The sequence below is a fragment of the Salminus brasiliensis genome, chromosome 17 (genome assembly GCF_030463535.1).
Source record: "Salminus brasiliensis chromosome 17, fSalBra1.hap2, whole genome shotgun sequence".
NCBI lineage: Eukaryota > Metazoa > Chordata > Actinopteri > Characiformes > Bryconidae > Salminus > Salminus brasiliensis.
Window position 1 is genome coordinate 12297433 of NC_132894.1, and position 27708 is coordinate 12325140.

General features: G+C 40.2%; 2 protein-coding genes across 3 annotated transcripts; one reads left to right on the top strand and one right to left on the bottom strand.

Moving 5' to 3' along the window:
* Positions 1 to 1725: 1725 nt before the first annotated feature.
* med16 (mediator complex subunit 16) lies at positions 1726 to 13912 on the bottom strand. Its single transcript, XM_072660196.1, has 14 exons — positions 13439 to 13912; positions 12520 to 12627; positions 11600 to 11769; positions 10504 to 10935; positions 9714 to 9819; positions 9197 to 9352; positions 8733 to 8950; positions 8025 to 8231; positions 7006 to 7216; positions 5694 to 5827; positions 5123 to 5315; positions 4617 to 4833; positions 2713 to 2796; positions 1726 to 2207 (listed from the first exon to the last, which is right to left on the bottom strand). The coding sequence occupies exons 1-14, from the start codon at positions 13575 to 13577 to the stop codon at positions 2081 to 2083; spliced, it is 2502 nt and encodes an 833-aa protein (XP_072516297.1). The 5' UTR covers positions 13578 to 13912; the 3' UTR covers positions 1726 to 2080.
* A 1567-nt stretch (positions 13913 to 15479) lies between these two features.
* On the top strand, positions 15480 to 26892 carry tmem259 (transmembrane protein 259). Of its 2 annotated transcripts, none has more exons than XM_072660896.1 (11): positions 15480 to 16712; positions 17821 to 18117; positions 19232 to 19394; positions 21093 to 21203; positions 21387 to 21509; positions 21626 to 21726; positions 22522 to 22579; positions 22712 to 22795; positions 23067 to 23199; positions 23752 to 23851; positions 24142 to 26892. In XM_072660896.1, the coding sequence occupies exons 1-11, from the start codon at positions 16497 to 16499 to the stop codon at positions 24844 to 24846; spliced, it is 2091 nt and encodes a 696-aa protein (XP_072516997.1). In that variant the 5' UTR covers positions 15480 to 16496; the 3' UTR covers positions 24847 to 26892. The 2 variants fall into 2 exon arrangements, with proteins under 2 accessions (XP_072516997.1, XP_072516998.1); XM_072660897.1 differs by having other exon boundaries at positions 15481 to 16712; positions 19232 to 19340.
* Positions 26893 to 27708: the final 816 nt, after the last annotated feature.

Genomic DNA, 27708 nt, shown 5'->3' on the forward strand with positions numbered 1-27708 from the left:
ACTGCAGATATACTGAATGTAGCAGTACATGAACATCACCTTCTGTTACAAAGCAGCAGGGATCTGTATATAGACTTCTCCATTTCCACCTGCCATGCTTTTGTGTTACAGAACCCAGGAGCAGGACGGGTACAGCAGGACGGGTACAGCAGGTCTCGAAAGCACCTTTCAAATTTGCTGACTTGCCAGCGTTTTCAGACGAGATTCATGTAGATGTGCAAGAATAGAATTTCACATAGGATCTAGCACCTCTGCATGACATTATGCTGACATACCCTCAAGTCACAACCTTTCAGTTTCCACTAAGGTTGCACGATGAATAAAGTTGTAGTTATCATGGAGATACAAGCTGCAAGATAAAGTAAGTGAACCCTGGGGAAATACCTTGAGGATTTTTGCACTGGCATTATGCAATGTTTACACTGTGACATTAAGTAAGTGAACCACCGCAGTGCAGGCTACAAAAAGTCAGTGCAACACTGTTTAATGAATTCAATTCTGCAAAAAAAAAAAAAAAAAATTAGGGAGATGAGATTTTAAGTATGAGTTTCAGAGGCACATAAAACTAATCCAATTTTCTAGTACAACTAGGAGTTATCAAGAAAGACTGCTTAGCGTAAACCATGCCATGCAAACAGCGTTCAGAAGACGTGTCTAGAGATGCATGAAGCTGGAAAAGGCTACAAAAGCATTGCTAAAAACCTGGATGTAATCATCTCATGATTAAACTGTCTACAAAAGTGTGAAAATTCAGGACACTGAACAAGAATGAGCCCAAGACCACCTGGGTGTTCAACAATGCTTATGACAGAATGGATACTGCACACCAAAACCACATGCCACCTGTCTGGTGTGGTGAAGAAATATCATAGTTTGGTGCTACTTTGGGGCAGGCGGTCTTGTGATCACGGAAGGAATGAATGAATTCACAGGTTCATTTACAGGAGAATGTGAGGGCGCAGTCCATGACCTCAAGCTCAAGCAGAGACATTGGGTGATGCAACAAGACAATGACCCAAAGAACACAAGAATCAAGTCAGTCAACTAAAGAATGACTGATAAAGAAAAAGATAACTGGAGCATTTGCATGAAGGAATTGTTCAAAATTACTCCTTAACGCTACAGGAAGATTTGATGGAGGTAACTGGGGGAGAATCAACTTACTTTTTCTATGCTGCATTGTGGATGTTTACTAATGTGCTCAGTATAATGCATTAACAATACAACTGCTGTGTATTTTTTGTAATTCTGATGTAGATCATTCAGACATTTAATTTGTAATTATTGCAGCAATCCAAGTACCTCCAAAGGGATCCCTTACATTTTCTAGCGACTGTAAGAGTTTTCATGAACACATTATTCGGGCCCCCAATAAGAGAATGGATTAAATTAGGGAGAGGTAATTAGAAATTTAGTGTTAGTCACCTTTAAAGCAGGGTTATGCTCTGCTGAGCTGGACTCAAACCAGTCTAATGAAGTGACTTAAGCACTCTGCCATAAAGATAATTACTAAGCACAAACGTGCACAGTTCAAGAATTGCTCTCTATAACCACTTGCCTGCACAATGATTTGAATGTCATTATTCTCACTAGTGTTGTGTGTAAATGTTTTGGAAATTTTGTACACTCACATAGACAATATTGTTTTGCATTTCGTGCAAATCACTGCAATTTTAAACACATTTAGTTCATACTATTATTTCAAATACTCACACGATAACCTGATTATTGCCAAATCTGCCTTGGAATTTATTGCAAACAATACAAAACAATATGAAAAAGTAACATGATATTGATATTTACAGAGGGTAAAATCCTGGCGTTCAGCATTTGCAATTAATGAATTCCCATCAGTGAAAATGCCTGAATGGACCTTTGAATTGGCAGCGTGACAGCAGTGACTCCGCCAGATATGAAAAAATATCACTTTATTAATGTCGTACATAATGTGGAACATTATGGCAATGCTGACCAACTTACCAGTCACATGACCGACAGAAGCTAGGCAATAGTGCTGGACAAACAGAATCGAGACACATCCTTGGAACATGATCCATAATCCACCTGATTTTGGAAAGTTTCATGTGAGAGAGTTAGGAATTTTTCTCCAGAGGCCTCCACACAGACAGTTCTTAATCCAGCGCTGCTCCCACTGCTTCATAGCATTGGTCTTGTTTGGAGAACGCAGCATTGTTACACAGCCACACCTGGTGGACACAAAGATGTAGCTTATTGAGAGCTTGTTAAGGTGTATGCTACAAGTAGGTTATAACAGTGATAGCCAAAATTAACCACATTTGAAAAATCTCAAGGCCAATAATATGACATTAGATATTATACTAAAACATTAATATAAAAATAATGTAAAACAAAATGATATTATATTATTAATATAATATAATTTAATAAATTACTGCATACCCAAATATGTATGTATTACTGTATACAGTAAAAGGGAAGGATTATGTTACATCAAAAGTAAAACCTTTCAACTCAGAATTAAACTAAAGAAGACAAAACACATGGACACCAAACATGTCTGGACTGATTGGTCAATTAAACTGGATGTATCCTCAAACTACTGCTTCAACACCACCAATTGCAATACAATTGCAGCCTTAATGAACAAACATCAATAACCTTAAATTCCATTATCCAATGGTCAGGCAAAACATGTGATGCATCATTATTTAGTTAATGGTCAGTTCATACCTTGTGCAGGCCTTGCTGTCCTCAGTAGGACAAGTACCCATGTGTAAACAGCGCAGGTTGTCCATCCTCTGCGATGCTGGACTCCTGAACACACATTTAAATTGTAAGATAATGACACTGAATACAGGTCCCCAATTATGATATAACTCCTTACAAATAAGTTACAAGACAATTCAAACGCATTCAGTCCAACAAAGTATCTTAACACAGGCTGTGTCGGGTTTGTTCTGAACTGTTCTGGGCAGTTTTCATTCTTCTTAATCATCAGAGACACAAGGCAGACAAGAGTGTCTTATCCATTAAGTAAGTGTGACTAGCGTACAGTTTTGGACATGCCTACAGAGTTATCAATTTAAGGGTGACATCAGGCTACAATCAACACAATCTTTCTGGAAAGGTTAGCTAAAGGTCACTGACTTTATTATTTAAAGCAAATAAAACATTTAGGCTGAACACCTGTGTCAGTAATGGGTTCACCTTAAAGTAGATGAATTCACAAATTAGAAGGGGGTTTGGGATTCTTTAGGAAATATAATGTATTAATAATTACTCCATAATTAAAGCTAGGATTTGTTTGTGGGTCGGTCTGAAAAAAAGTGGGTAGGCTAGTCACAGCTGGTCAACTGATCAAATGGAAAAGGCATAATTTCTAGGTTTGATTCATCAAATGGGTCAAAATGCATAAATTCTGGTAAATGTAATAACAGTTCCAGATTAATTTAATAACCAAGATAAATAATAAGCTTGGGATATCTAGAAAATCCTTGTGCGTTTATGTGTAGCAATATTTCCTGAATAACAATCACAATAATACTGTTAAGACATTTAACAGAGTCCTTTTTTCTTAGTAACATCTAGCAGATAAACAGTGGGCTACATCTGTAATCATTTAAATTACACTAAGTGGCCATTCATAGTATGTTATCCACGCTGAGTTATGCGTGACCCGTCTCTCTGGCTCAAACCTGATTAAAACACGTTCCGTCTGTTAGGCTGCCCGTATTGGGATGCATATGACCAAGCAGTAATAATAAAATAGCAAACACTAATTGAGCAATTTAGCACTAATATGCAATAATATGCTCATATACTCTATTATTTGTGGGGTGATATGTCCACTGTATAAGGCAGCACTAAATAGCTTTTTGTTTAATCCCCTGATCTCACTCACATACACTGGCACGGAGTATGTCTGAACATGACAGAGATGGAGTAACACAGAATGGCAAGTGAATTTATATAACAAAAATAATGCTACTGATTACTGATGTCCTCTTAATTGTGTTTACTGATCTGCTTATTTTATTATTTTATGTAATTCTATGTAGACTTGCCATCTACTTTATGCTAAAGCTATTTCTATAGAAACCACATGAATGAACGCTCTGGCCCATAGTAAGCTAAATAAAAACCTGATGGTACATAAAATGTTAGACACAATGTTAATTATGAAGTATCAAATTATAATTGATATAATGCTGCTAGTAAAATGTATACTGGAATTATTTATGAAAAATGGACACTCTCAACTGAGCAGTATCTACTGGGACATATTTATTATTACCAGATTCCCTGTTCTATCTAGCACATTAGTAATTGTATCAGACATTGGGTTAAAGGGCCTAAGCTAACTCTAAAAGGTGTTTCTACACCAGTCTGTAATTTCTTCGAAAAAACAAAATACTGAGCAGTGCTATAAGTTTCTGTTTGTGCTCAGAAAATAATTGTTGTTTTTTAATGTTTTGATTAGTACACAATGTAAGGTACTAAATATCCAGCCACCCTGTAGCACATTACCTCCTCTCCTGAGTCAGTTCTTGACTTCTTATCACATTAGTTAATTAGCCTAGTTCTAAATGGTATGAGTATTTCTCACACAAGAGGGCACTGTAAGCATTCCTTACCTGGAGAAAATCTCCATCTGGGAGGTAGGGTTGAGTCCAGGCAGGGTGTAGGGCTTGCCAAACTGCAGCCGCAGCTGGTGCTTGCTCTGGATCTTGGTGATGACGCCGTCGTTGATGGGCAGCCAGTCCATGCTGGGCACAAGCAGCTGGCTGGGCAGCAGACAGCATTCGTCCAGCAGTGTCTCATCCGGTTCCTGAGGGTGGCTCTCGTCCCGTGCTATGAACGCAGAGAACCATTTCACAGGGCAAGTAAAAATATAGACTCAACATGATTAACATACATCATCCTTACACTGAACACTAACTAGGACACTTCTTAAACGGGCAACTGTGGTTCACTACACTGATGTTTTAGGTAGACTAATACTTGCAAACAATTTTCCTCTCTTTTTTCTGTTTTTTTTTTTTCTTTTTTTTTTTTTTCTTCCAGTATTTCAGAATCGTCGCTAAAGGACGGGCTCCAACAACAGATGGTGTTTTTAAGGCCTATAGGGCAACAGACTCACAGCAGAGCCAGAGCTTGGTGAGGAGGCGGAAGAGCAGAGACATGCTGTCCTGGTTGTCAGAGGTGGCTGTGTAGATAGGCAGGCAGCCAGGCTTCAGCAGGCCCCAGATGCGGATCATCACCATCATCTCCCTCAGCATGCCCAGCGAGGGTCCATCCCGCAGGAAGCCGAAGCCTGGACGCACTATGGAGCCCTGCAGTGTGAAAGAGGTGCGATAGTGTGTGTATCAGTTTTAATGCTGCAGAGAGCAATGTTAACTTAAGATTCACTACCATTCAAAAATATTAGTTTTGTTGGAGTAACTTTACTTCAACTACTGTCCAGGGAAGGCATTCAGTGACAAGAGAACTAGTGAGGTTAGGATGTTGGATGATCACCACCCCACCTTTTTTTTTGTTTTTTTACATTCATTATGACTGGGTGTTTCTGAGATACTTTCAAGTTGTTATCTTACTCTTGCTGTGGTAAATAACCCAACATAATTTCAAGATCTTTATCCAAGTCCAAACATTTTACAAAGCTTAAACAGAGAGGCCACAATTCGCACCACTTTTCTTGATGTCCTACTGACCTGGTTGGGGAGGTTGGCGAGCAGGTACAGCACGAAGTCGCCCACCCACTGAATGAGCTGCTGAAGGGACTGGAGTGGAGGTCCATCCAGAACAAACTCCTCTGTCTTCAGGTTGATCATCACCTTGTCAATGTCTGGTTAAAATAAAGAGATGCAAGATGGGGCAAGTGAATGAAGAAGTCAGTGATTGGCTGTGACTCTATAAGGTTGCATGTGCAGATCACTAATGCCTGAGGCATCTTGCCAATACACTCAGCATAAGTATTTATAGTAAAAGTGAATAGGATACAAAACAGGTGTAATTCACCATTCAGCTACTTTACATTGCACCCCTTTGCACACAAATGTGCAAATGTATACACACATAGCTCGTCTACTGCCTGTAGAGAAGTACTGCCAATAGAATATACTCCCTGGAACACAAACAGCATTATTTGTTTTCTAAAAGGATGGTGCCTATCTAACACTTTTGGAATAAGTAAGGGAGTTGGTAAGGAGGTAGGGTGATGATCATCCAACATTCTGACCTCACTAATGTCCTTGTCATTGAATGCAATAAAATCCTTACAGCAATGCTCCAAAGACTAGTAATTTTTGTTACTCCAACAAAACCAGGACCATTTTAATACCATTGAATTCAGAATTCACAAAGAAATTGGACGGTATCTCAATACTTTTGTCCACATCGTACATTTCCTCATTTATGTTGCTAGAAGCATGCAGCAAATATAAAAAGGGATCTGTAGCAGATGGTTGATTTTTACATGCATCTATAAAAATGTGTTGTTACTGAACAGTGCAAAAAGGATGTAAGTAAACAGGAAAAGTCTCTCCTTCTCCTGAATTGTCTCTCTCAATCAGACAATGCTATCAGCATTGGGATGATAAAAGCAAGCATGTGCTTCCCCCAGAGTCACTTGAAGCCAGCATACCGCAGCTACAAAACTGCTGCTAATGCACAATCAGAGGACAGCTCAATGCGCTTGGAGGAGATTGTTAACAGTCACAAGCGAGCACTGAAAAGAGCAAGGTAATTATGTTCTCTTGGACTTCCAGGAGTTTTTTCTGCTTATGCTTTGAACCACATTGGAAAAACCCAAGAAGTACAGAGGACAAGCTAAAGCTAAACGGTCTTCAGTATCTGACCAGCTGTGCTAATCTTAAAATCAAGCACATTATGTAAGAGTGGAGAAGCATGTAGCAGAGTCTTCTAATCCAGAACGTTATATAGATCTTAATATAGATCTTCATACCCATATGTGTAGATAGTAAAACTGTATTGAAACCACAGATGCTTAGATAGTTTTGTTACCAGTGTCCGTGTTCTTTGTACAGATCTCTGCCAAACGGTCTCCTGGGCTTTTGTCTGGTGTGTTGAGCACGTGGGGCCTGAGCAGAGATTTGAGTGTGGAGCTAATCGCAATGAGGAGCAATTTGGCGTGGAAGTCACATGCCCGGGCCGCTGTAGCAGATGACAGCTTACACAGAGAGGCCTTCACAGCCACAATTCGGGTAGCCAGAACCTTCGAAACACAACCCAAGAGAAATCCCACACTCAGTCACTCACTAACTATGTTAATTATTATTCTAGCTTTAATAGAAATTATAATTCAAAAGTTTGGCATCATTGTCGATTTTTAACAACTGGAGAACAATGCTCCCGTTTGTTCATGAATATATGAATTTATTAGTATAAATAAAATATTATTACTATATATAAAATATATAGTAGTTAGACCATGCCAATGCTGACAGACTTTGTAGGCAACTCTAAAGTTACTATAAAGTTTAAATAAAAGAAATTCCACTATGCCTTGGATTTCAAAAGTCTTAATATAGATAATATACAATAAATGCTATTGCAAAAACAGTATATAAACAGTTTATATCATTTAACAAATTATTTCCAAAACATTTAAATATATATTATAAATATATATTATATTGAACAATATTATATATAATAATAATATTTAAAAAATACTGGTGTTTAATTCGTAATATTACAGATGTTACATGAATATATATAAATAATAAAAATAAAATTACAAATTAAAATAATAAATAATAGAATATAACAATATTATTATAAAAAATTACCCAATTTGTAATAAATGAGCTGATAAAATTACACAGCTTATTTAACAGCTCTGTAAACATGCGCAATTATTTGAGTTAAGGAAGTTCTTACATTGCCCAGTCTACATAAGCCCCTCCTGCCGGCCCAGTCTTTGTTCTCAGCTATCAACACACCCTTTGTCTCCTAACTCAGTTTAAACCACAAACTGATAAAGTACAATGAATCAGAAATGAATAATGTGTAGCATGTACCTGCTGCAGTGCTTGGTTCTGCCTCATGTACTCCTCATGGAGCTTCTCCACCAGGTTATGGACCATCCCAGGCTGTACATGCAGCAGCACATCCCACCAATCGTAGCCTGTCACCATGCAATACTCCAGCAGAAACAGCAGGTGACGCAGCAGAGTGTTCATGTCTAACATCTGCCCCATGGAGGGGGACACACGGATCATGTGCAGCTAAGGTCAAGAGTAAGAGACAGAAGAGATGTCAGTAACAAACCTGTCTCCAAAGACTATAAATATGTCCCCTGTTCTGCGCCAAGAACAAAGAAAGAGCTGAATTTACAATTTCAGATTCCTAACAAGCTCCTTCCACAGAATCTGCAGACATAAAGTGATCACGGTAGACTTGCAATTATGTTTTTCCATATTACTTCATCAGTGTTAACACCCTATTTAGGGTGCTGAATTCTTTATAGCCATAACCTACACAAATCTCCATCTCTCAGTGGATACGAGTGGAAATCAACACTGATTTAATTATATTTTGAAGAAATTAATGCTGACAAATCCAGTAGCATACATAAAGTAAACAGTCACTTCACTAGTTAAACATTTTTTTTATTGATCTAAAATATAATTTGATGAACGAATGAAGATAATGTCCAAAACACATCTAATGCAGATGTGATTTGGGGTGAACTCCCTCTTTAAGAAAGCAAAATGTGACCTCCGTACCTTGCCATGATTGTCCACACCGACCAGAGCCAGGGATGTCCAGGAGAACTGCAGGGCTTTGAAGTGGACGGTGGGGCCTCCAGCTCTCTGCCGCTTGATGGCCGGCTCATCCCCCACTCGCTGAGAGGAGCCGGAGGTCCCGTAGAACATACCCATAGTGTGAAGAGACAGACGATGCAGTATATGAATACTGCCATCATGGAATGCCAAAGCCAGACCTGTGCAAACAAGACAACATAAGTTAATTTATGAAATTTATGCTTCACATAAAATATGTGAAGCACTTAAATATGTATTTAAACATAATTCCAGTTTAGGAATGTCTTAATTTTATTTAATTAGAACATCAACAAAATGTGTAATTTGACCAAGGGCACATAAAGCAGACAATGAGACACAACTAGTTTTCTTCCACTCTCTTAAGTTACTTACATATTTACTGACAGAAGAAAAGAGATACTTACCAAGACCTGGGCAAAACTTTGTGTCTGAGGCAACTTTAAGGTCAGTGTTGGAGATTGAGATGGGCAGTTTAGGTAGAGCCACTGCAGAAACACGGTCCAAGTCATTTGTGGCCGAAAGAATTCGCCACTTCAGAATCATCGGCTGCTTTTCACCCACTGTCAATGGAAGATAAAATTTAGTGCATAATTACATAGCAGTATCATATTGTTGTCATCACACAAAAACCTTGGAGCTTTACAGAAGAAAGAACCTCATTTTTACTGGAAATCACTGCAAATATATTTCAAGACATTTTGGAGCATTTCTATTGATCCGTTCAGCATTACATTGAACACAATGTAAAAACACAGCTACCAGACTTAAATGATTCAGATTCAAAAACCAGCAAAAATGGAAACACAAGGCTTTTGCAGGACAGCAACGACATGTAGCAATTAGTACACCACACCAAAACTAATTTATTAAGGAGAGCTTAAGAATTTATAAACTACTTAATTGTATATATTACTGACTTACCAACAGGTGAGCGGTGCTGAAATATATTATTGACTGGAAGCCCCTCCTTTCGTAATGACCAACACTCTACAATGCTACCCATCTGACTGGATGCACACAGCAATACCTGCAAAAACATAAGCAGTATTACAGAACAGACACAAATACAACCCACAGCCCTAGCACAATGCCCTTAGTAAACTTCACAGCACCGTCTTTTTCACTTGCTACAGACATTTTCTTCAGTCTCTGCAAATTAGGGAAGGAAGCTATTTTTAATGGAAGCAGTTGACTTTATGATGAGCATCTAAAAGTAGGCATGCTCATGCTCAAACTACTCCCCTGGCCAATATGGGCCCCGGCATGTCCTGCCGACATAGGCCTGATCCTGAAACCTGTCTATACTGATAGACTATCTCTAATGATGTTGTAACTGTTTAATATTTAATCTGATGGATTTTCTGAGCAGATTCAGAATTCAAATGAAAACAAAGGGCTTCTGCACAAAAACTACCTGCCTAAATATAAAACTAGTGAACGGCTAGACGACTTGTTTTAGACTTGGCCACCTAAAGTACTGATGTAGCAATTTCTAATTTCAAGTTTCTAATACTACTACTACTACTTTTTCCCCTCTTAGAGTGTTTTTTCACCCTTTTTTAGTCCAGTTAAATCAGACAACTGTACAGAGACCCTTGAAAACAAAACAAACCAAGTTTACAGACCTCTTTAGTGAATTGTACCAGAGCAAAACTAACCATATATTTATCACATAGGGCACTAAACCAATAGCAACACCACATAATATCACCTGCTCAGAGTTCTCCCGTGTGAGGAATTTGAGGTGTGTGACTGCAGGATACTTGTCTCTCCGCACTGGGTCAGTGGTGCAGCGCATGAAGAGCGAGGGCAGCAGCTCCGTATCGATGCGGCACTTCTCGTTCACCACACTCACACACACTTTGTAGAACTGAACAGGCGATGAGCTACTGCCATCTGTCGCTGCCACTACAATGTTCCCGCCTCCGGTGAAGGCAATGTCGGCCAGAGCCACACGTCCACGCAGCCTGCACAGACTCTCGCTGGCTGACAGCAGAGCACCGTTGGGCTTCAGTAAGGACACGGTCACCAGACCACTTACTGTCACAGCAAGCCACCCTTCCATGGGTTTACCGCCGAACAGAGTGAGTGACGGAGAGAACTTCACACGGGAGAATTTCTCGCCAAAGTTGGTGGATCCAGACTGTGGAGCGAAGATGAACAGGAATAAAAAAAGGAGCGATATGGAGCTGAACTAAACTGGCTAATATCAAACAATTTTATTTTTATGATATACAATTTGCTTTTGATGGTGTGGCTTTAAGACTAATCAGTTGTAGATAAAATTGGTTATGACTGGTAGGTGAACAAGGAATACCACAAAAAAAGTAATATAATATTATATATATATATATATATATATATATATATATATATAAAATGTTACTTTGTGTTCCTCCTAAACCTGGGAAGTAGTAGTAAGAAAATAATAAAAACAAAAACAGGTGGTCAATTAGAATGTGCTTTATAAATCCTAAAATTAAAAATGTGGTGTTTTCCTATTGTAACACATGAGGTGCTCTAGGACCATATTGCTACAGACACCTATTGATACATTAAGTAAATGAATGAATGAATGAATGAAAAAAATGAATAAATAGCACTAGCAATGCTCCCGACACTAAGAGGGTAACAAACATCTCCTCCTATACATATGAATATGGCCACCCCAACTCTGCCCCACCAGCAGAATGACAGGTTCATTTGGAAACTTTCAACAATTTACATCAAATTTATTTTCTAAATAAAATTGTCCACAAGACAGGCTCCTATAAATATAAAGAAAAAAATGTTTTTGTTCTTCTTGCCTTCTCCACATGCAACGCAAGTTTGACCCCATTGTGCAACCAGGAGAGAGCCACAATAGGGTCTCCATCCACAGAGCTGCTTTGTGTACTTTCCCAGCTGTTCACAAGGTGTTCAGTCATCGCCCAGCATTTGATGTGTCCATCTCCATCAGCAGAGAGCAGTCTGGATCCTAGTCACACACATTTAAATGAAGATGACAAGCAAAGATACAGTGAAAAGGGCTAACATTACTCCAGCACTCTTTATGACTTAAATTATATATTACAAATACTTTTTAAAAAGTACATACCCACAACTACAGGTCCTGCAAGACTATTAAATCATACTAATGTCTAATTTGCATATAGAAAGTGTGTGTGCGCGCATCTGTGAGCAGCAATGCACCAATATGGGAATTCTCACTAATGTATGTATCTGCTAATGCTGAATGCTGATTCAAGAACATTTCTGAATATAAAAGCAGCAGCTACATTTAAGAGGAGTAGCATTACGGAGAAAGGAAAGACTAATGATTATTAATAATAATATTTGTTTACTTTTTTTAGACAGTCTAAAAGACTATTTGAGAGTACACTAAATAAGTGATGATCAAACTGAACAGAAAATTCAAATATCAGTCTGAGTCAATATGTTTGAAGCAATTATCTGGCAACACTTGTAACCCCGACATCATCTGGTATCTCTTTTGCAAGGATTCAATGAGCTTCTTTACAAGATATGTTTGATATATAAATATTAGTTTCTAGGCTGAGCAGGGCAGGGCAGGGCAGGACTTAAATGATTGCTTACGGACAATGCTGAAAGTATTTTTAAATAGCCTGTTCCAAGACTAAGGACATCTATGGATAATATCCAAGAATGATGAAGAGGGTGTCATTTGCAAGAATATCGACAGTTCCACATATTGAGGTTTACTTACCTGACTGATCCCACTCCAAGCATGAGATGACTTCCGTATGACCCGAGTTGATGGAGTAGACATCCCAGGGATGCTCAGTGTCAATGATATGAATCATATGACTGAGTTCTAAAGCATAAGGTTTCTACGTTAAAAACCTTAGACTGCATTAGGGTTGTATTTTGAGACAAACTAAGTATATTCATGAAAGCCAACAGTTTCAACTGAGCAAATCACTAAATGACCAAGTTATATAAACAACACATCAAGTGTGGACACTCGTTTTTTCTTACTACTTTTAAATAAGAGTTTGATGTAGTAAGTAAACAGTGGTTAAATAAACATATACACACATGCATTTACATAACAGTTCTATATTTATAACTGTTTTTGTTATCAACCAATTCAGTTTAATTCAAAAATCAACCAATTCAGTTTAAACCTATTCAGGTCCTAGAGTTTATGAATTACACATAATACAGGACAACCCACATGAAAACCAATATTTGTGGTTTTACATGTATTAGCCTTAATAAGCAGTTTACACTGCAACTTTGGCCAATACATGTACAAGTCTCACACTTATGTTTATATTGTATTGGTACCTGACTGTCAATACATTTTGTAGCTACTTGTCGTGTAGCCACAGCATTTACTTTTTATTATCTTACCTATATCTATGTATAAAAGTGATGTTTTTCCTGTCTTTATGCTGCTGTAATATGTGACTTTCCCTCTACAATGAATCCATTGTAATCCATCTGTCTAACACCAAAAACAGGCAGTGTAGTTACAGGACAAGAAGAGAGGTGGGGAAATGAAGTGTGACTACTGTGGCTGATAAAAGTGGACCTCAGGAGAAGCCCTCAGCAATACATGAAGAAAATGTAAAAACCTTAGGATGCATTAACCTTCAGCGAAAACCAAGGACTCATCTTACCTTTCTCCTCTTCTTCATTTTTAAGGTCTGTTGTAAAGGCAATCAGGTTTCTACATGACCAAGCACACACCAGCGGGATTGAGGGGCAGTGGTTGCTTTTGGGTCTCTTCTCCCACTCGCACACATACACAACCTCCATAATCACTTCATTGACGTTTTAAATGTCTAGAATCCCTGAACTTGCTTTGGGTTTCACACAAACGCTCATTCAAATGAATAGAGCCATTTAGTCTACGCTTACAGCCCGGAGGTAGCTAGAGAGCTAGCCAGCTAGCTAGCTCATTCACTAGCCAGTACGTGAAAACAAAGCGCGAGACGTCTCCGAGAGGAACCGACTGAAGGGGAAATGCAGCGTATTTACAAAACCTACACCGTATCCGCCCGGCTCTGGAAATAATTGAGTAAAACTAGATGATGGGTTTCATGTATGGAGGGTCAGCTAACAGTTAACTACACCGCTGTCGCTGTGTTTGAGTCTCCCTCTGCTGCGCTGCCAGCTCCTGACTGAACTGTCAGAGCGCCGTTACTGGTCAGGAGTGTAACGGCTGTTGCCGTAAACCGAGACAATCCCCACTCAGCCATACAGTATTTGCAGCACCGATGTGGGAGACATTTAGTATTCTGCTAAATACTATATATCACTAATAATAATAAATCATAATAAAGTTAGGTCTGCTACAAATGAAAATGTGAACTTTGTTTGCAGCAGTTAGCTAGATACCGTTTATGCTCTGTTTAGCCAGATAGGTGAAAGCAGCAGGGTGAGGTGGGTCTAATGTTACACCCGACCACTAAAGGCAGGAGAGAGCTAATTCACAGGAGGGCAAATTATTACAGTCACTAAAAATCACTACAAATGACTTTTTCTAATTTACTATATACACACTGCTGCACCCTTGGGCGAGGCCCTAACCCCACTCTGCTTCATGGATGTCGTAGCATGGCTGACCCTGAGCTCTGACCCTTGCTCTCTTAGCTGGGATAATGCAAATAGAAGCAATAAGTAAATATGACAATTAAGGCAAGTTAAAAATATTAAATAATAAATAAGCTTTCTAACAAAAAAAAACATTAGAATATAGGCATTAATATAAATGATAATAGGGAAAATAGGCTGTGATTTATATTTGCCCACAACGTGCAGGAGCTAATATCAGAACACGAGTTAAAAACTGGACGTAAAAAAAAATGCTCATAAACAATTTAATACCAGACCAATGATAATTAATAAAATAATAGTTTTCCATTTATCGGTAGGTAATGCATTTGAAAGGATGTGTTAAATGGGATACTTGCTCGACAGTATGCAGCAACTAGACGGTCTTTCATTTGTGCAAAAAGGCTTAAGAGGCCCTAAAGATAATGAAGATAATGCTGAATAGACCTAAATACAGAACAAATCAGGGACACTATATTATAATTGTAAACTAATGTATTAGTAAGAGAAATAACAGTATACTGAGTAAATGTGACTGTTACATATTTATGTGTAATTTCTCTTCACAAAATATTTAGTGGGTCACCAAACAACGCAATAAATAAATGTATTACAAATCCCATAGCGGACACTATGGATTATGTGCCAGTAGCAGGTGCCACGTGACGGTATCTTGCCTCTATCATATCATATCTATCATATCTATATTTCTACATAAGGAGTCAAATGCGGTTTCTTAATTATGTCAGAAAATAGATAAAAACATAGAAAAACATATTTTGAGACATAAAGCATCCTCTCAGTTTAATAAATCGATCCCTACATTTAACAATCCGTTCTCTGCCTTGTTAGGCAAACTGAAGAAACGATTTCTTAAGGAACATATTTTTAAACCGAGGGAATGATTTATTAAATTTGGGGATTTTTTAAATTAATTAATTATCCTTCTACCTTGCTACTTTAGGGGCTTGGTAAATACAGTATCGCGGGAGCGTCGTGTAAGTTACTGTAGATCCACGGGTGTGTGTTTGTAGTCGTCCAACATAGAGATGGCGCTGTGACCCGAGATCAGCCTTAGAAACTGAGTCCAACACATCGGCATGACTGTCTTTGCCAACCTCTCACTTTCTTCGTACTCGTCACTCCCAAAGTACGCCTTGATTAGAAAATGGTCGTGTAAACAGGGGGACCATTGCGATAGGATGCAAGTTCCTGGCAGCCTCCGTCGTAGAGGATTCCCGTGGGATTTTATTTAGGGGTCTTCCAGCTCCATATATTGTACTTGATCGTGTCACTGTCCGGATCCGCGTTTAACGAAGAAGCTCGTCTGAGGAGCAGAACATACGGGCTCTGTGCAGCTGTACGTCAGACTGGACTGTAGGTTAGCACGTTTGGCTAGTTTAATAAGCAGTTAGCGGACTATGCTAGCTAGCAAGTGGTTGGGAAACCTCCATCGAAATTAGAGCTTATTGAATCGTGTTCTATTGGAGTTGTCTTTCAGCAACACTGGCAGACTATGTGAAAACGACATGGCTTTTTTAAATGGAGCTAGCTAGCTAGCAAACGCGAGTTAGCGAGGTAGCTAGTAGCTGGCTAGCAAGCTAGTGCAGCAGTGCTAGCTAGCACGTACGCTAGTTTAGCGTTGTTTAGCTTGGTGTTCTGTAAAACTGAAGGCTGACACACAGCACTGAGTCAAGGACGGGAGAATAACACCGAATAAAACGTCCTGTCTGTTGGACTAAAAATCCCCCCCTGTGCGGTGTGGCATGCCCCCCTTTAGTTTGTATAAGGTTGTATAAGGACTTGTTTGTGCTAACTAGCTAGCGACTTCCTATCGATGTCATGAGGCACACACATCTAAGGTATTTTGGTCAAACGACGCAGACCTAGCTAGCTAGCTAAGTCGTGAGAAATCGGGTGCACTTTAAGGTAGCTAGCTAAAGTAAAACACAGCAGGGCATCGTAAGGCAGCTAGCTAACTAACTAATTACCGCTACTGGGGCAGCTAGCTATAGCCACCGTAGTTCAGTATACTGTTATCAGTATCTGCGTACGTTGCTCCCTGCATGACCTACATGGCCATCATATTCTCAAACTAAAGTCGTGGAACTGGCGATAGAGATGTCAGACAACCAGGGCAACCTGAACAACAACAACGTGCCGTTGAACAACAATGGCGGGGCGAACCGAATTCGCAACCCGAACATCAACCAGAACCCCCTCATCAACGTGCGGGACCGCCTCTTTCATGCCCTCTTCTTTAAGATGGCAGTCACCTACGCCAGACTCTTCCCGCCGTCTTTTCGGCGGATTTTCGAGTTCTTCGTGCTGTTGAAGGTACGTTTCGTTTGCTTACCCCCTACTTGGACTTGAGCCCATATTGGGCTAAAGCGTCTTATTGTGAGGACACTGATTTAAGATCAGGCCCAATTGTGGTCGTTCAGTGTTAAAGAAAGGGTCTACGATGACCCCAGAGCATCCTTCATACCCATACATGGGAAGTGGGACCCATCTAGACCCTCTTATTAGGCACGGAGTACACTCCAGACATTCATATGCTGAATTGAGTATAAATGTCTGACTCGAGTGATTAGGGAAGGGACCTTTTTTTATTTATTTTGACACCCTTGTTAAAATCTGGAGAGTTGACCAATGTCCATCCCAGTCCAGTATTTATTTTTCATTAAAATGACCTGTTTTTAAATGAAACACTTCAGTGAAGATGATTAGAGTATTGTAACAAGAAGAAACACGGCCAAGAAAACAGCATCATATACACGGACCCACACTCCAGTGCTGGGACAGGCTTGGTTTGTTATATGAAACATCCCCATCACATCTCCATTTTGTTTCCAAGTATTTAATGTAATGCCTAATCTCAGTGTACTGTGTCCTCCTGCCTTTTGTACCCTGGTCGTCATGAATCAAACCCACTGAAACTGAACATTTATGTACTTTTCCAGTCTCAGGAGTCATACAGCTATATGTTGAGTTTTGTCTTTGTAAAATCGTATGCCCTGTTTATATTTATTTATTATTTTACAATATCTGAAAGCCTTGTGAGTCAAAATAAATGCTCCATAGAAATGATGCCTATAAAATCTGTCTGAGTTTTTAAAACCAGTTCATAATGCAAAAGAGCCTCAGATCAAACATGGTAGGGGGCTCCTGGGGGCACAGCAGTCTTTAAGTCTTGACCCCATCATTGGTAGATTACAGGTTTGATTCTCAGAGAGCACAGAGAGCTGTCATTTTCCTGGAAGATGGCCCTCCCTCTACCCCCTCATCACCAAGCGTGATGTTGGCCATTGTGGGTGTATGTTACCTGATGTAAGAGCATTGGAAATTTGTATAAAGTAATAAATGTATTTTGGTTTTTGTATTTTGGTTGTTGTTTTGTGTGTGTGTGTGGACTCCACCCTAATCATGTTCCCCTTATTGGCAGGCCTTGTTTGTGCTATTCATTCTGGCCTACATCCACATCGCCTTCTCCCGATCGCCCATTAACTGCCTTGAGCATGTACGTGAGAAGTGGCCGCGTGACGGTATCTTGCGCGTGGAGATCCAGCGTAACTCAAGCCGTGCGCCCATATTCTTGCAATTTTATGAGACCGAAGGGTTCCAGGGACTGGTCAAAGAACCCAGTGGAGACACAGAGGACACCGGCCAAGCTCCAGTTCACCAAGAAGAGGAGGAGGAGGAAGAAATGACCATGGAAATGTTTGATAACAGCTCTGTCAGGGTCAGTAAATTGGAATCCATGCATGAAGTTCTTCTGTTATAGGACAGAGTTTCCCTGTTCTGGGTTGGGAGTGCTTAAATTTTTTTGTTTTGTTTTGTTTTTCATGCTCACTTTATCTCAGGAAAGGCCTTTTTACTCTGTATTTAAGTTTGTTAGAGCCAGAAAAAAATAAGACTGGCATAAAATTAGAACCTTATATTATTTGTTGATTACATTAATATTCATTTTTCTATTTAGTGTTCAGAAATGTTATTTCTTTTGCTTTTGTTAAAACCTAAACTACATATATATATATATATATATATATATATATATATATATATATATATATATACACACACACACAACTAAAGATGGAACAGTACCATGTTTTCTGTTTTATTGAAGTGTTTTCTAACCTTAGTATTGCACAAAAGGCTATTATTAACTACCTAAATTTTTACACTATTACTGTTATGTCTAGACATGGCACCAATCCTATTGATAATGGGTCAAAAACAACAAAAACAAAGTCAAGCTACATCCGAGCTACAGCGAGATGTAATCAAATATTGTCCGATCATCAGCTGTGATTTTTATATTTTTTAGTATACTGCTATATAAGTACTGCTGTGAACTTGAGCATGGAATTGTACTGCTTATGGTTGCAATAGGATGTTTTGTATTCCAGCATGGGCTACAAGTACAAGTAATTTTTTTTTTACTTGTTTTTTATTTATTTATTTTTTTTATTTTATTTACATACTTTTTTTTTGTCAAAAATGTAGTTATTGGAAATTACTGCTATGTTGTGTCTGTAAATCTATACATTTTCCCCTCAATTTTGTAGAGGTGGGTGATGACACTCAATATTGACTAGATCTAGTGTTTTCTGTTTGATTTTGCCCGAATGCCGACATCTGGCATAAGATGCAATGTTGGATATAACAGCAATTGTTTTGCTTTGTCCTCAGAATAATGGATGTTAGAACTTCTCTAGGGGCCTTCTGACACTTCCACAAGCCTTTTCTAGGCTTTAAGACTCGATAGACAAACATCAAAAGACAGATGGTGTTAAAACATTTTTTAATCATTACAAGCATTTAACCACATGATTTCTCTCTTGATGCTACAGTTTGAGCTGGACATTGAGCCACGTCTGAAGCCCTCACTGAGCGCTGGCACCCCGGGCTTGGGTGGGAACGATACGCAGGACCTCTCCTTCAGCCAGGCGCCCTCTAAAGGTATGCAGCCGCTGAAGGAGACTGTCTCCGAGATTGAGATGCTCACTCGAGCAGGTAAAGCTCCTCATATCTACCTCCTTCATCCTGGCACTGCAGACATCCCGCTGCACTCCTCCTCTCCTGTGACCTCATGTCCTTCTTCCCCACTTGCTTCCCTTCATCTGCTCCTGGCCGCGATGCCCCCTCCCTATTGTTCACGTATTTCTTTCCGTTTCCCCCATTCACTGACCCCGTCACACCTTCCAGGAACCAGCATGCACGTCACAGATCAGTGCTAGTGGGCTAAGGCTAGCTTAGTAAACTGCACTTGTAGCTAATGTGAGATTACAGAGGGAGGGATTTGAAGTTCCTGAAGTGCGTTCCTAAGAGCATCAGCTGTCTGCTCCACCACTGTAGATCTGCTTTACTCTTGGATAGTAATTAGATGTCTTGACCGCGAGTAAACCGCAGGCTGTTTTGATCCCTGAAGCTTTGCTGCAAGTGTGTGTGTGTGTGTGTGTGTGTGTGTGTGTGTTTTTCTCCATCAGTATTTCATGTTATGCCAGGTCAGCAGTACAAATGCCTTATCACACTCTTGCAGTGAAGGCTCCGTGACTGTCAACCCTACATTGTTAGACAGGTTGCTGGTTTTTGTTGGTGGTTTTAAAACAGTCAGTGGTGGAGTGTCACTCTGCCATCCTTGCAGGCTTTGTGTGTGTGTGTGTGTGTGTGTGTGTGTGTGTGTGTGTGTGTGTGTGTGTGTGTGTGTGTGTGTGTGTGTGGAAGCACGCTCTAGCTGTCTACAGAATTGCATTGCAATCCTGCAAGCCTGAGTGTCAGCCTCACTGAAGCACAAAGCTATGGATTTCTGCCATTAGCACTGTAGGCGGCATTTAACTGGTGCATTTACTGAATTCAAGAACTGTTGCGGAATTACTGTCCGTGAAAGGCAAATGGGCTGCCAGTAGGGCTGGGTGATTATTCATTGGCAAACTCAGCCACAGTTATTATTTCAAAATCCCATAGTCAGTAAACCTGTATATACACTAATCAGCCGTAACATAGTGCCCGATATTGAGTAGTTTTTTTTTTGTTTGTTTTTTTTTTTTTTTTTTTGGACCATTTTTGGTAGGTACTAACTACTTGCATACCACAAAAACCCCATAAGACCTGATGTTTTGGAGATTCTCTGACCCTGCAGTCTAGCAATCACAGTTTGGCCTTTGTCAAAGGGGCTCAGGTTTGATTGCCCATTTTATTTCTGCTTTTAACACATTTACTTACTGCCTAATATACCCCACCTCTTGACAGATGCCACTATAGATGCTATTTTTCACTTCGCTACTCATATTATGGCTGATCTGTGTATTTAAGATATGGTTTATTTTATCTGAGTAACTTGGTCAAGATGGCCAAGGCCCCTGATATATTGTGTAGCCGTTATCTATCTATGGTTTTGCCAAATTAGGAGAATTGTCTTGTTTGAATTGTTACTTAGCAGCTCATGTGATTAGGTGTAGCATAGATATGGGATGAACATGAGAATGGAATAAACAGTGCATACTGTAGTTTTGTGGGTGTGATGTTTGTGTGTTTCTATGTGCAGTTTGGCTCCAGTAGGAGGAGTAATTTAAAAAAAGTAGCCTTATTATGTATTCATGGTTTTGTCAGATGAGTAGAATTATCTACTTAGCAGCTCAGCTCAGGTCTATGGGCAGTAGAGTGCAACAGTTCATTCTGTAGTGTGTAATGTTTGTGTGTTTCTATGTGCAGTGTGGCCCCAGGAGGAGTACATAGTGGAGTATTCTCTTGAGTATGGCTTCCTGAGGCTCTCTCAAACCACAAGGCAGCGTCTCAACATTCCTGTCATGGTGGTTACCCTGGGTGAGTTTCATACGCCTGTTGAAAACACACAGTGCAAAAGAGTAAAGAGCAAAAGAGCAAAGCCTGTTCTGTGACCGGGGCAGTGTTTCTCTTTTGTGTGCTGTAATAAATATTACAATTTGAAAATGCTAAATAGCATTGTTTAATACAATGGCTTGGTGACTTTTTGTTCATTGTTTGCAGACCCAATGAAGGATCAGTGCTTTGGAGATGGCTTCAGTCGCTTCCTTTTAGATGAGTTCCTTGGCTATGATGACATACTGATGTCCAGTGTTAAGGCCTTAGCAGAAAATGAGGAAAATAAAGGTTATTATTATCTGAATATTTATTTGTATGTTGGTGTGTAGCTTGTGCAGGTATGCCCATTTTTGTTCACATCAGAACAGGTCAAGTGCTTAATGTGTTTGTGTTTGTACGCGTAGGGTTCTTGAGGAATGTGGTTTCAGGAGAACACTACCGTTTTGTTAGTATGTGGATGGCACGTACCTCCTACCTGGCAGCCTTTGTGATCATGGTGATATTTGTAAGTATCTGACACATACAGTGACAAAAGGTATCATTCGAACAAGACTTATTTATTTTATGTCAGTGTAGTTTAATTGTATGCCTCAGGTGAAGTCAGCTAAACTGGGTGGAGGAGGAAGGAAAATAACGAGCTACTGAATTGTCAGAAGAGCCAAATTACTTATTTACGAAACATTATATTTCTTGTTTGCAACAGGAAATATAGTATAATTATTGCTACAGTTATTTTGCCTATAAGAAAAATAATAAAATAAATAAGAGAGATTTAGAATTCACCAGGTGGACAAAAGTTTGTGGACACATGTAAACACAAAAGGAGTCTGCTCCCCTTCTTTTGTTTAAGTTACTTTCTCTACTCTACTGGAAATGCTTTTTGCTACTGCATCCAGTTGCGAAAACATTGATATGGCCAGGTACTGATGTTTGATGATTAGTTCTAGATCATGAACACCACTTTAGCGTATCCCAACGGTATTGGATGGAGCTCCGTTTCTCCAGTGAATACTCTTCTTGTTTGCCATTGGGTATAGTGTCCATATGCTCCATTTATGGATATGATGCAACCATTCCCGATTCCGGGGCTTGGCAAGCTGCCACTGTTGGGCCCTTGAGCAAGGCCCTTTACCCTCTCTGCTCCCCGGGCGCTGGAGTTGGCTGCCCACCGCTCTGGGTGTCCATACAACTTTTTGACATACATTGTTGATACTTAAAAAGAAGAAGCTGTTCTTAATATTACCTACTGTTTGTTCAGATGCCGTGTATTCATTTAATTTGTATTCCCTATCTGCCACAGACCCTCTCTGTGTCCATGCTGCTTCGCTATTCCCACCACCAGATTTTTGTCTTTATAGGTAAGCTTAAAGAAGGCTCATACTCCACTCCAACAATACATAGGACTAGGAAAATACTCTACTACAAAACAATTGTCTGTGGCACTATGTCTGCCCTTGTTTGGTTTAAAATGACATTTCTTCCGTGTGCAGTGGACCTCCTGCAGATGCTAGAGATGAACATGACCATTGCGTTCCCAGCAGCTCCTCTTCTTACTGTGATCCTGGCTCTTGTCGGTAGGTCACAGCACCTGTAGGTCATTGCACCTGCATGTCCCACACAGTGGACGTGTACTAAACGTGCTGCCTGCAACTGTGTGTATACATGGTCCTGACCGCAAGTCCTTTATACATTTAAAATTAGTGTGTTGGAGCATAGAAACATTACACTTTGCAACGGTCTAGAAATTCAAGACCCTGATTGATGCATCTGTAACATAACATGGTTTTATAGCTCATCCAGTCTTTCTGATAACCCAATATGCTGTCCTTCCTTATCACATTACAGGGATGGAAGCTATCATGTCTGAGTTTTTCAATGACACCACCACAGCATTCTACATCATCCTCATCGTGTGGCTGGCTGACCAGTATGACGCCATCTGCTGCCACACCAACACAAGCAAACGCCATTGGCTCAGGTATGACACTGGTCTTCCTCAGCACCCTGATGTGTAGCGAGCCTCATTCCTGGAAAACCACTGGGTCCTTGCAACACCTCTGAACCCCAACTGCTGGTTAATAGTGAAATTATGAGGACAAGCTTGAGCACAGGAGCTGTAGCCGCTGCAGGATGGAGGCAGGAATGAGCTGAATGATGCTTTATTTCTAGAGCAATTTAAGCATCTTGTTTATGGGCACACTGGCAGTACTTGGTGATCATAAAACTTTCAAACTGCAGCACCACAGCCCTCTGGATAAGATCCTGATTTCCCCATAGAAAGCTGCCAGCATGTACCATATTAACTGTAGGGTTTTGGTAATTTGTAATATGGATTTGCTAAACAGTCTGTAACTCATTGACCAAACACAATATTTCAGTTTTTGTCTGTCTAGTATCTTAAACAGTGACCAATGTGTTCAGTTCTACTCACTGCCACACAATTTTCTGACCTTATTTTAGGCAAATGTGGCACATATTTTAAGCCTGAAATGGGTGCAGTCTGAAGATTCTTCTGTGCTTTTTTTTTCAGGTTCTTTTATCTGTACCATTTTGCATTCTATGCCTACCATTATCGCTTTAATGGACAGTACAGCAGCCTGGCTCTAGTTACGTCTTGGCTCTTCATTCAGGTAAGGTTGTTCGGACTGAGTAGGGAAATGGTTCTTTTCATTATGTGTTTATAACCCACTGTTTTCACAGACCTGCAAATGGTCCATGTTTTGGCGGTGTATCTCAACCAGATATTAATTGTTGCTTTGTCCCAGTATGCCAGAGAGTAGGAGAGCATAAATATGTGGACTATTTGGAAGACCCTAAGAACAGGATTGGGAAACATTGCTTTTATGAACAATGAAAGGGCAGAATTTAGGCTAAGCCATATCAGTCATACTCAATACTCCATGTCCTTATTTGTCCACAGCATTCCATGATCTACTTCTTCCACCATTATGAGCTGCCAGCCATCCTCCAGCAGATCCGCATCCAGGAGATGCTGCTGCAGAACCAGCAGGCAGGGCAAGGCAACCAGACGGCGCTGCAGGACAACCTAAACAACAACACCAGTGCCGTGGGCCCCGCTGGACAAGCCACAGCAGCCAATGCAGCCACTATAGCCAATGGTCAAGACCGGCAGCCTACCCCTGCCCAGCCACAGGCAGAAGCACCAAATGGCCTACCTACCCCCAGCCCATCTGCCGCAGCGTCCAGTGATCCAAACTGGATGGCCGAGACTGCCGCAATCATCACGGAAGCCATTATTACAGAGGCACTGTCTGCCCCGCACTTGGACGGTGCTTTGCTGGAGTCACCATCATCTGCAGCAGGTGCGAGCGTGACAGTGGAGACACAAGGCCAAAGCCAAAGCACAGGGAGCGAGATCCAGGATAGACAAAGTAATTTGTCTGGAGATCCAGAAATGAAACCTCGGGCATGCGCTCAGGGCCTGGGGCCACCTGGAGGAGGAGGAGGAGGAGGAGGAGGAAAAGATGAAGCAGGAGCAGCTCATCCCCTCACATACTGTAGAAAGGCAGAAGTAGGCGAAGTGGACACGCGGCAACATGCTGCAGACTGGGACAGCAAGAAGGAGGGCGAAAGTCGCACTGGACCGTCGACAGCTCCCTCCTGAGCTTGGCGTATATTTGCCCCCGTTCCAAACTCGTGATTCCACCTCCTTTCCTCTTCAATTAGCAGCAACCAAGCTTCTATACCCTAAACGCACCTGGAAAAGGCCTTGAGGAGGAAGAGGAGCAGCATCAGCGATGGAGCGCAATGTAAACACACCCCTAAATGTCTGGCCAAGAAGTAGGGGATGGAACTTTACTTTTTTTTTCCTTTTCTTAGGAACTTTAAAGTCAAGCATAGATGCTTCTCAAATTATGTTGCAAAGACGCCATGTCAGGGTAAGATTATTTGAAGAGTGTTTGTGTAAGGTCTTTGTTTTTGTGTTTGTTTTTTCTCCTGCTTTTTATGAAAGATGATTGGTAGATGATTGATTTCTTAAAACACTGGGTTTGTTTGCATATTTTGACGTGTTCAACGATTATAGTGCTTTGAATAACATCTTGAGTCATTCAGATCTCCCCATCAGCCCATGTCATGTATCTAGTCTTTGTTCTTAATCAGTTAATTCAGGCCAAACACTCGAACGTGTTGAAAGTGTATGATTCCAGTTATTGAGGCAGAGGGTTCTTATGTAATAGCGCACTACCCAGTGTAAGAAAGAACTCAAGGTTGACCTTTTACTCACTCCTGGAAGTTCAATCTCTGTCACTACTGCTTTGAAAATGAGCTTTGTTGCATTTTTAAGCCAGGTGTTGAGGAGGGATTTGAGAGTTCTCTGTTGTGCTCGTTTTACAACTGTATTATGCTCAGTCTCTAGTGGTGTGTGATCCAAAAACATTTTAATGGTACATCCACATAATCCTGATCTGCAAGAGCAGAAGGCTATTTTTTTTGTTTTGTTTTCAGGGACACAGTTGTTCTTGTTGGGGTTGGTCATGTTCTTACCAAAATGGACCTTCAGTTCAGATTAGTTTTTATTGAGCCGGCATTGAGAAATGATTGCCTTAGTCCCATAAAGCTGGCCATTGCGCTATAAGGTGATAGTACCTTAGGTCGATAGCCTTATAAGAGGGAACTTGTCATTTAGATGCTTGCTAATTTGTTTGTTTGTTGCTCTTGGCTCATTTCATCGCATTTAGGTAATAATTACGTTGTTGATGCAGGAATAAGAATGGGCCCCCCCCTCCACAATTTCCCTTACAAGTAGTGTTCTTGATCTGCCGAATACTAAATGTTTTGACATGTGAAATAGTACAAAACTCATCTCACCTACTCCTATGGGTACTGCCAAACAAGCCAAGACCAAGTCTTACAATAGATTAATCATGTTATGATGCACGTTCTGTCAAAGAAGAGTATGCTTCTGCTGTTTAAATGACATTTCTGGAAGGAAGTTATTCAGTGTTGTACCATCACCAGTTGGAAGATGATCAGTGAATGGCTGACCAAACGTTTTGTACATTTGGAAACAGACTAATTCTTTTTAAAAGCGAGTAAAACCGAATCGAGAAAGCTGCGTATGCCTTACAGACCACCCACGCATGGGCAAGTAAAGCCAATTAACCAACCTGCAGAAATCCCTCCTGGCTTAACAAATTTGAGTTTTGTACAATGTTCTGAACTTTGGCAAATAAGATTACGCTTAACACGCCATCACAGGAAGAAATTAAAATCGGTTGTCTTTAAACTCTGTGGCCGAGATAAGACTGGAGGAAACAGTAGGATTTCTTTTCTTGGCAGACTTCCTTTTAAAGGCTATGCAACAAAATGGCAGGGTAAATGCCAGTGGCTCTGGGAGGGATGGTCTTATCCAACACAAATAAATAAATAAAATAAAAATGTGCAATATGTCCAGTCAGTTTGAGAGCAGTTTTCAGCATGAGTGCTTCACAAGTGAGCTTTTATGATCAGTTCTCTTGTTTATTTGTTTGTTCATTTGTTTTTCTGTGCCTATCTGCCATTCTGTTTCAGAATGCAGGATGACGAGCTCTCTATTGAGGTCCGTTAGCGGACTAAAATCCACAGTTCTAGATTCTCCTCCTTCATTCAGATGTATTTAACTGTACAAACAAAAATGCATAAACAGACAAAAGGATTTTTCCACTCAGAATGCCTGCTTGTGGTTCTTTCCTCTGTCAGAACTGGACATTCCTTACTTATCTATGCCCTTTAAAGTAGAATTGTGCAGTGTGCGTATCCCTAAAGTGCTTTACCCATATGCTATTCAAGAGCCGTTATCGTAGGCTACTTTATATCTACTGCTCTTGGGTGCTGGGTTCTGTCTGTTTCATTGAATAGAGTGTGAATGAAGAGTAAATGAACTTCTAGATAAGAGGACATACATTCATTAATGCGGTCACATCACTGTACTTCCTACCTACAGTGTTTTCAGGTCCTTTTCATAAGATTCTGTATGATGTGGGGGGTGGGGGGGGGTTCTTTAAAAGTCAGAAATGTGCCATTGTGGCATGCCGACCCATTCTTAAATCCCAAGCAGCTCTTGGCTGATGTTCTGAAACTGTTTATACTCCCGACAGCACGCTCTCAGAACACTCCATTCAAATCAGTAATTGACTTACATTGGATGTATGATTAACATTGACTTCGGTTTGCATCCTGTTTCAAATTTAATCTGGCAAACCCATTTGGAAAGTTCTGGAAAATGAAAATTTGGAGATTTATTGAGATCTTGGAAAGGTTGAGCTGATGTCTAAAGCCCTGTTTCTATGTACATAAGTAACAAATTCAAATATGTGCTAATGTTTGTGTTCATAGCTCTCTATCCTACCACTTGATTTCCTTTCTAGATTAAAAGGGCCATGATTTAACTTAATACCAAGTAGCGCTAGACTGTCCCGTTGCCAGTGGTAGGAAGATCTGAAACCAATGAGCCTCATATTTGAAATACACCTAAGGACTGACAGAG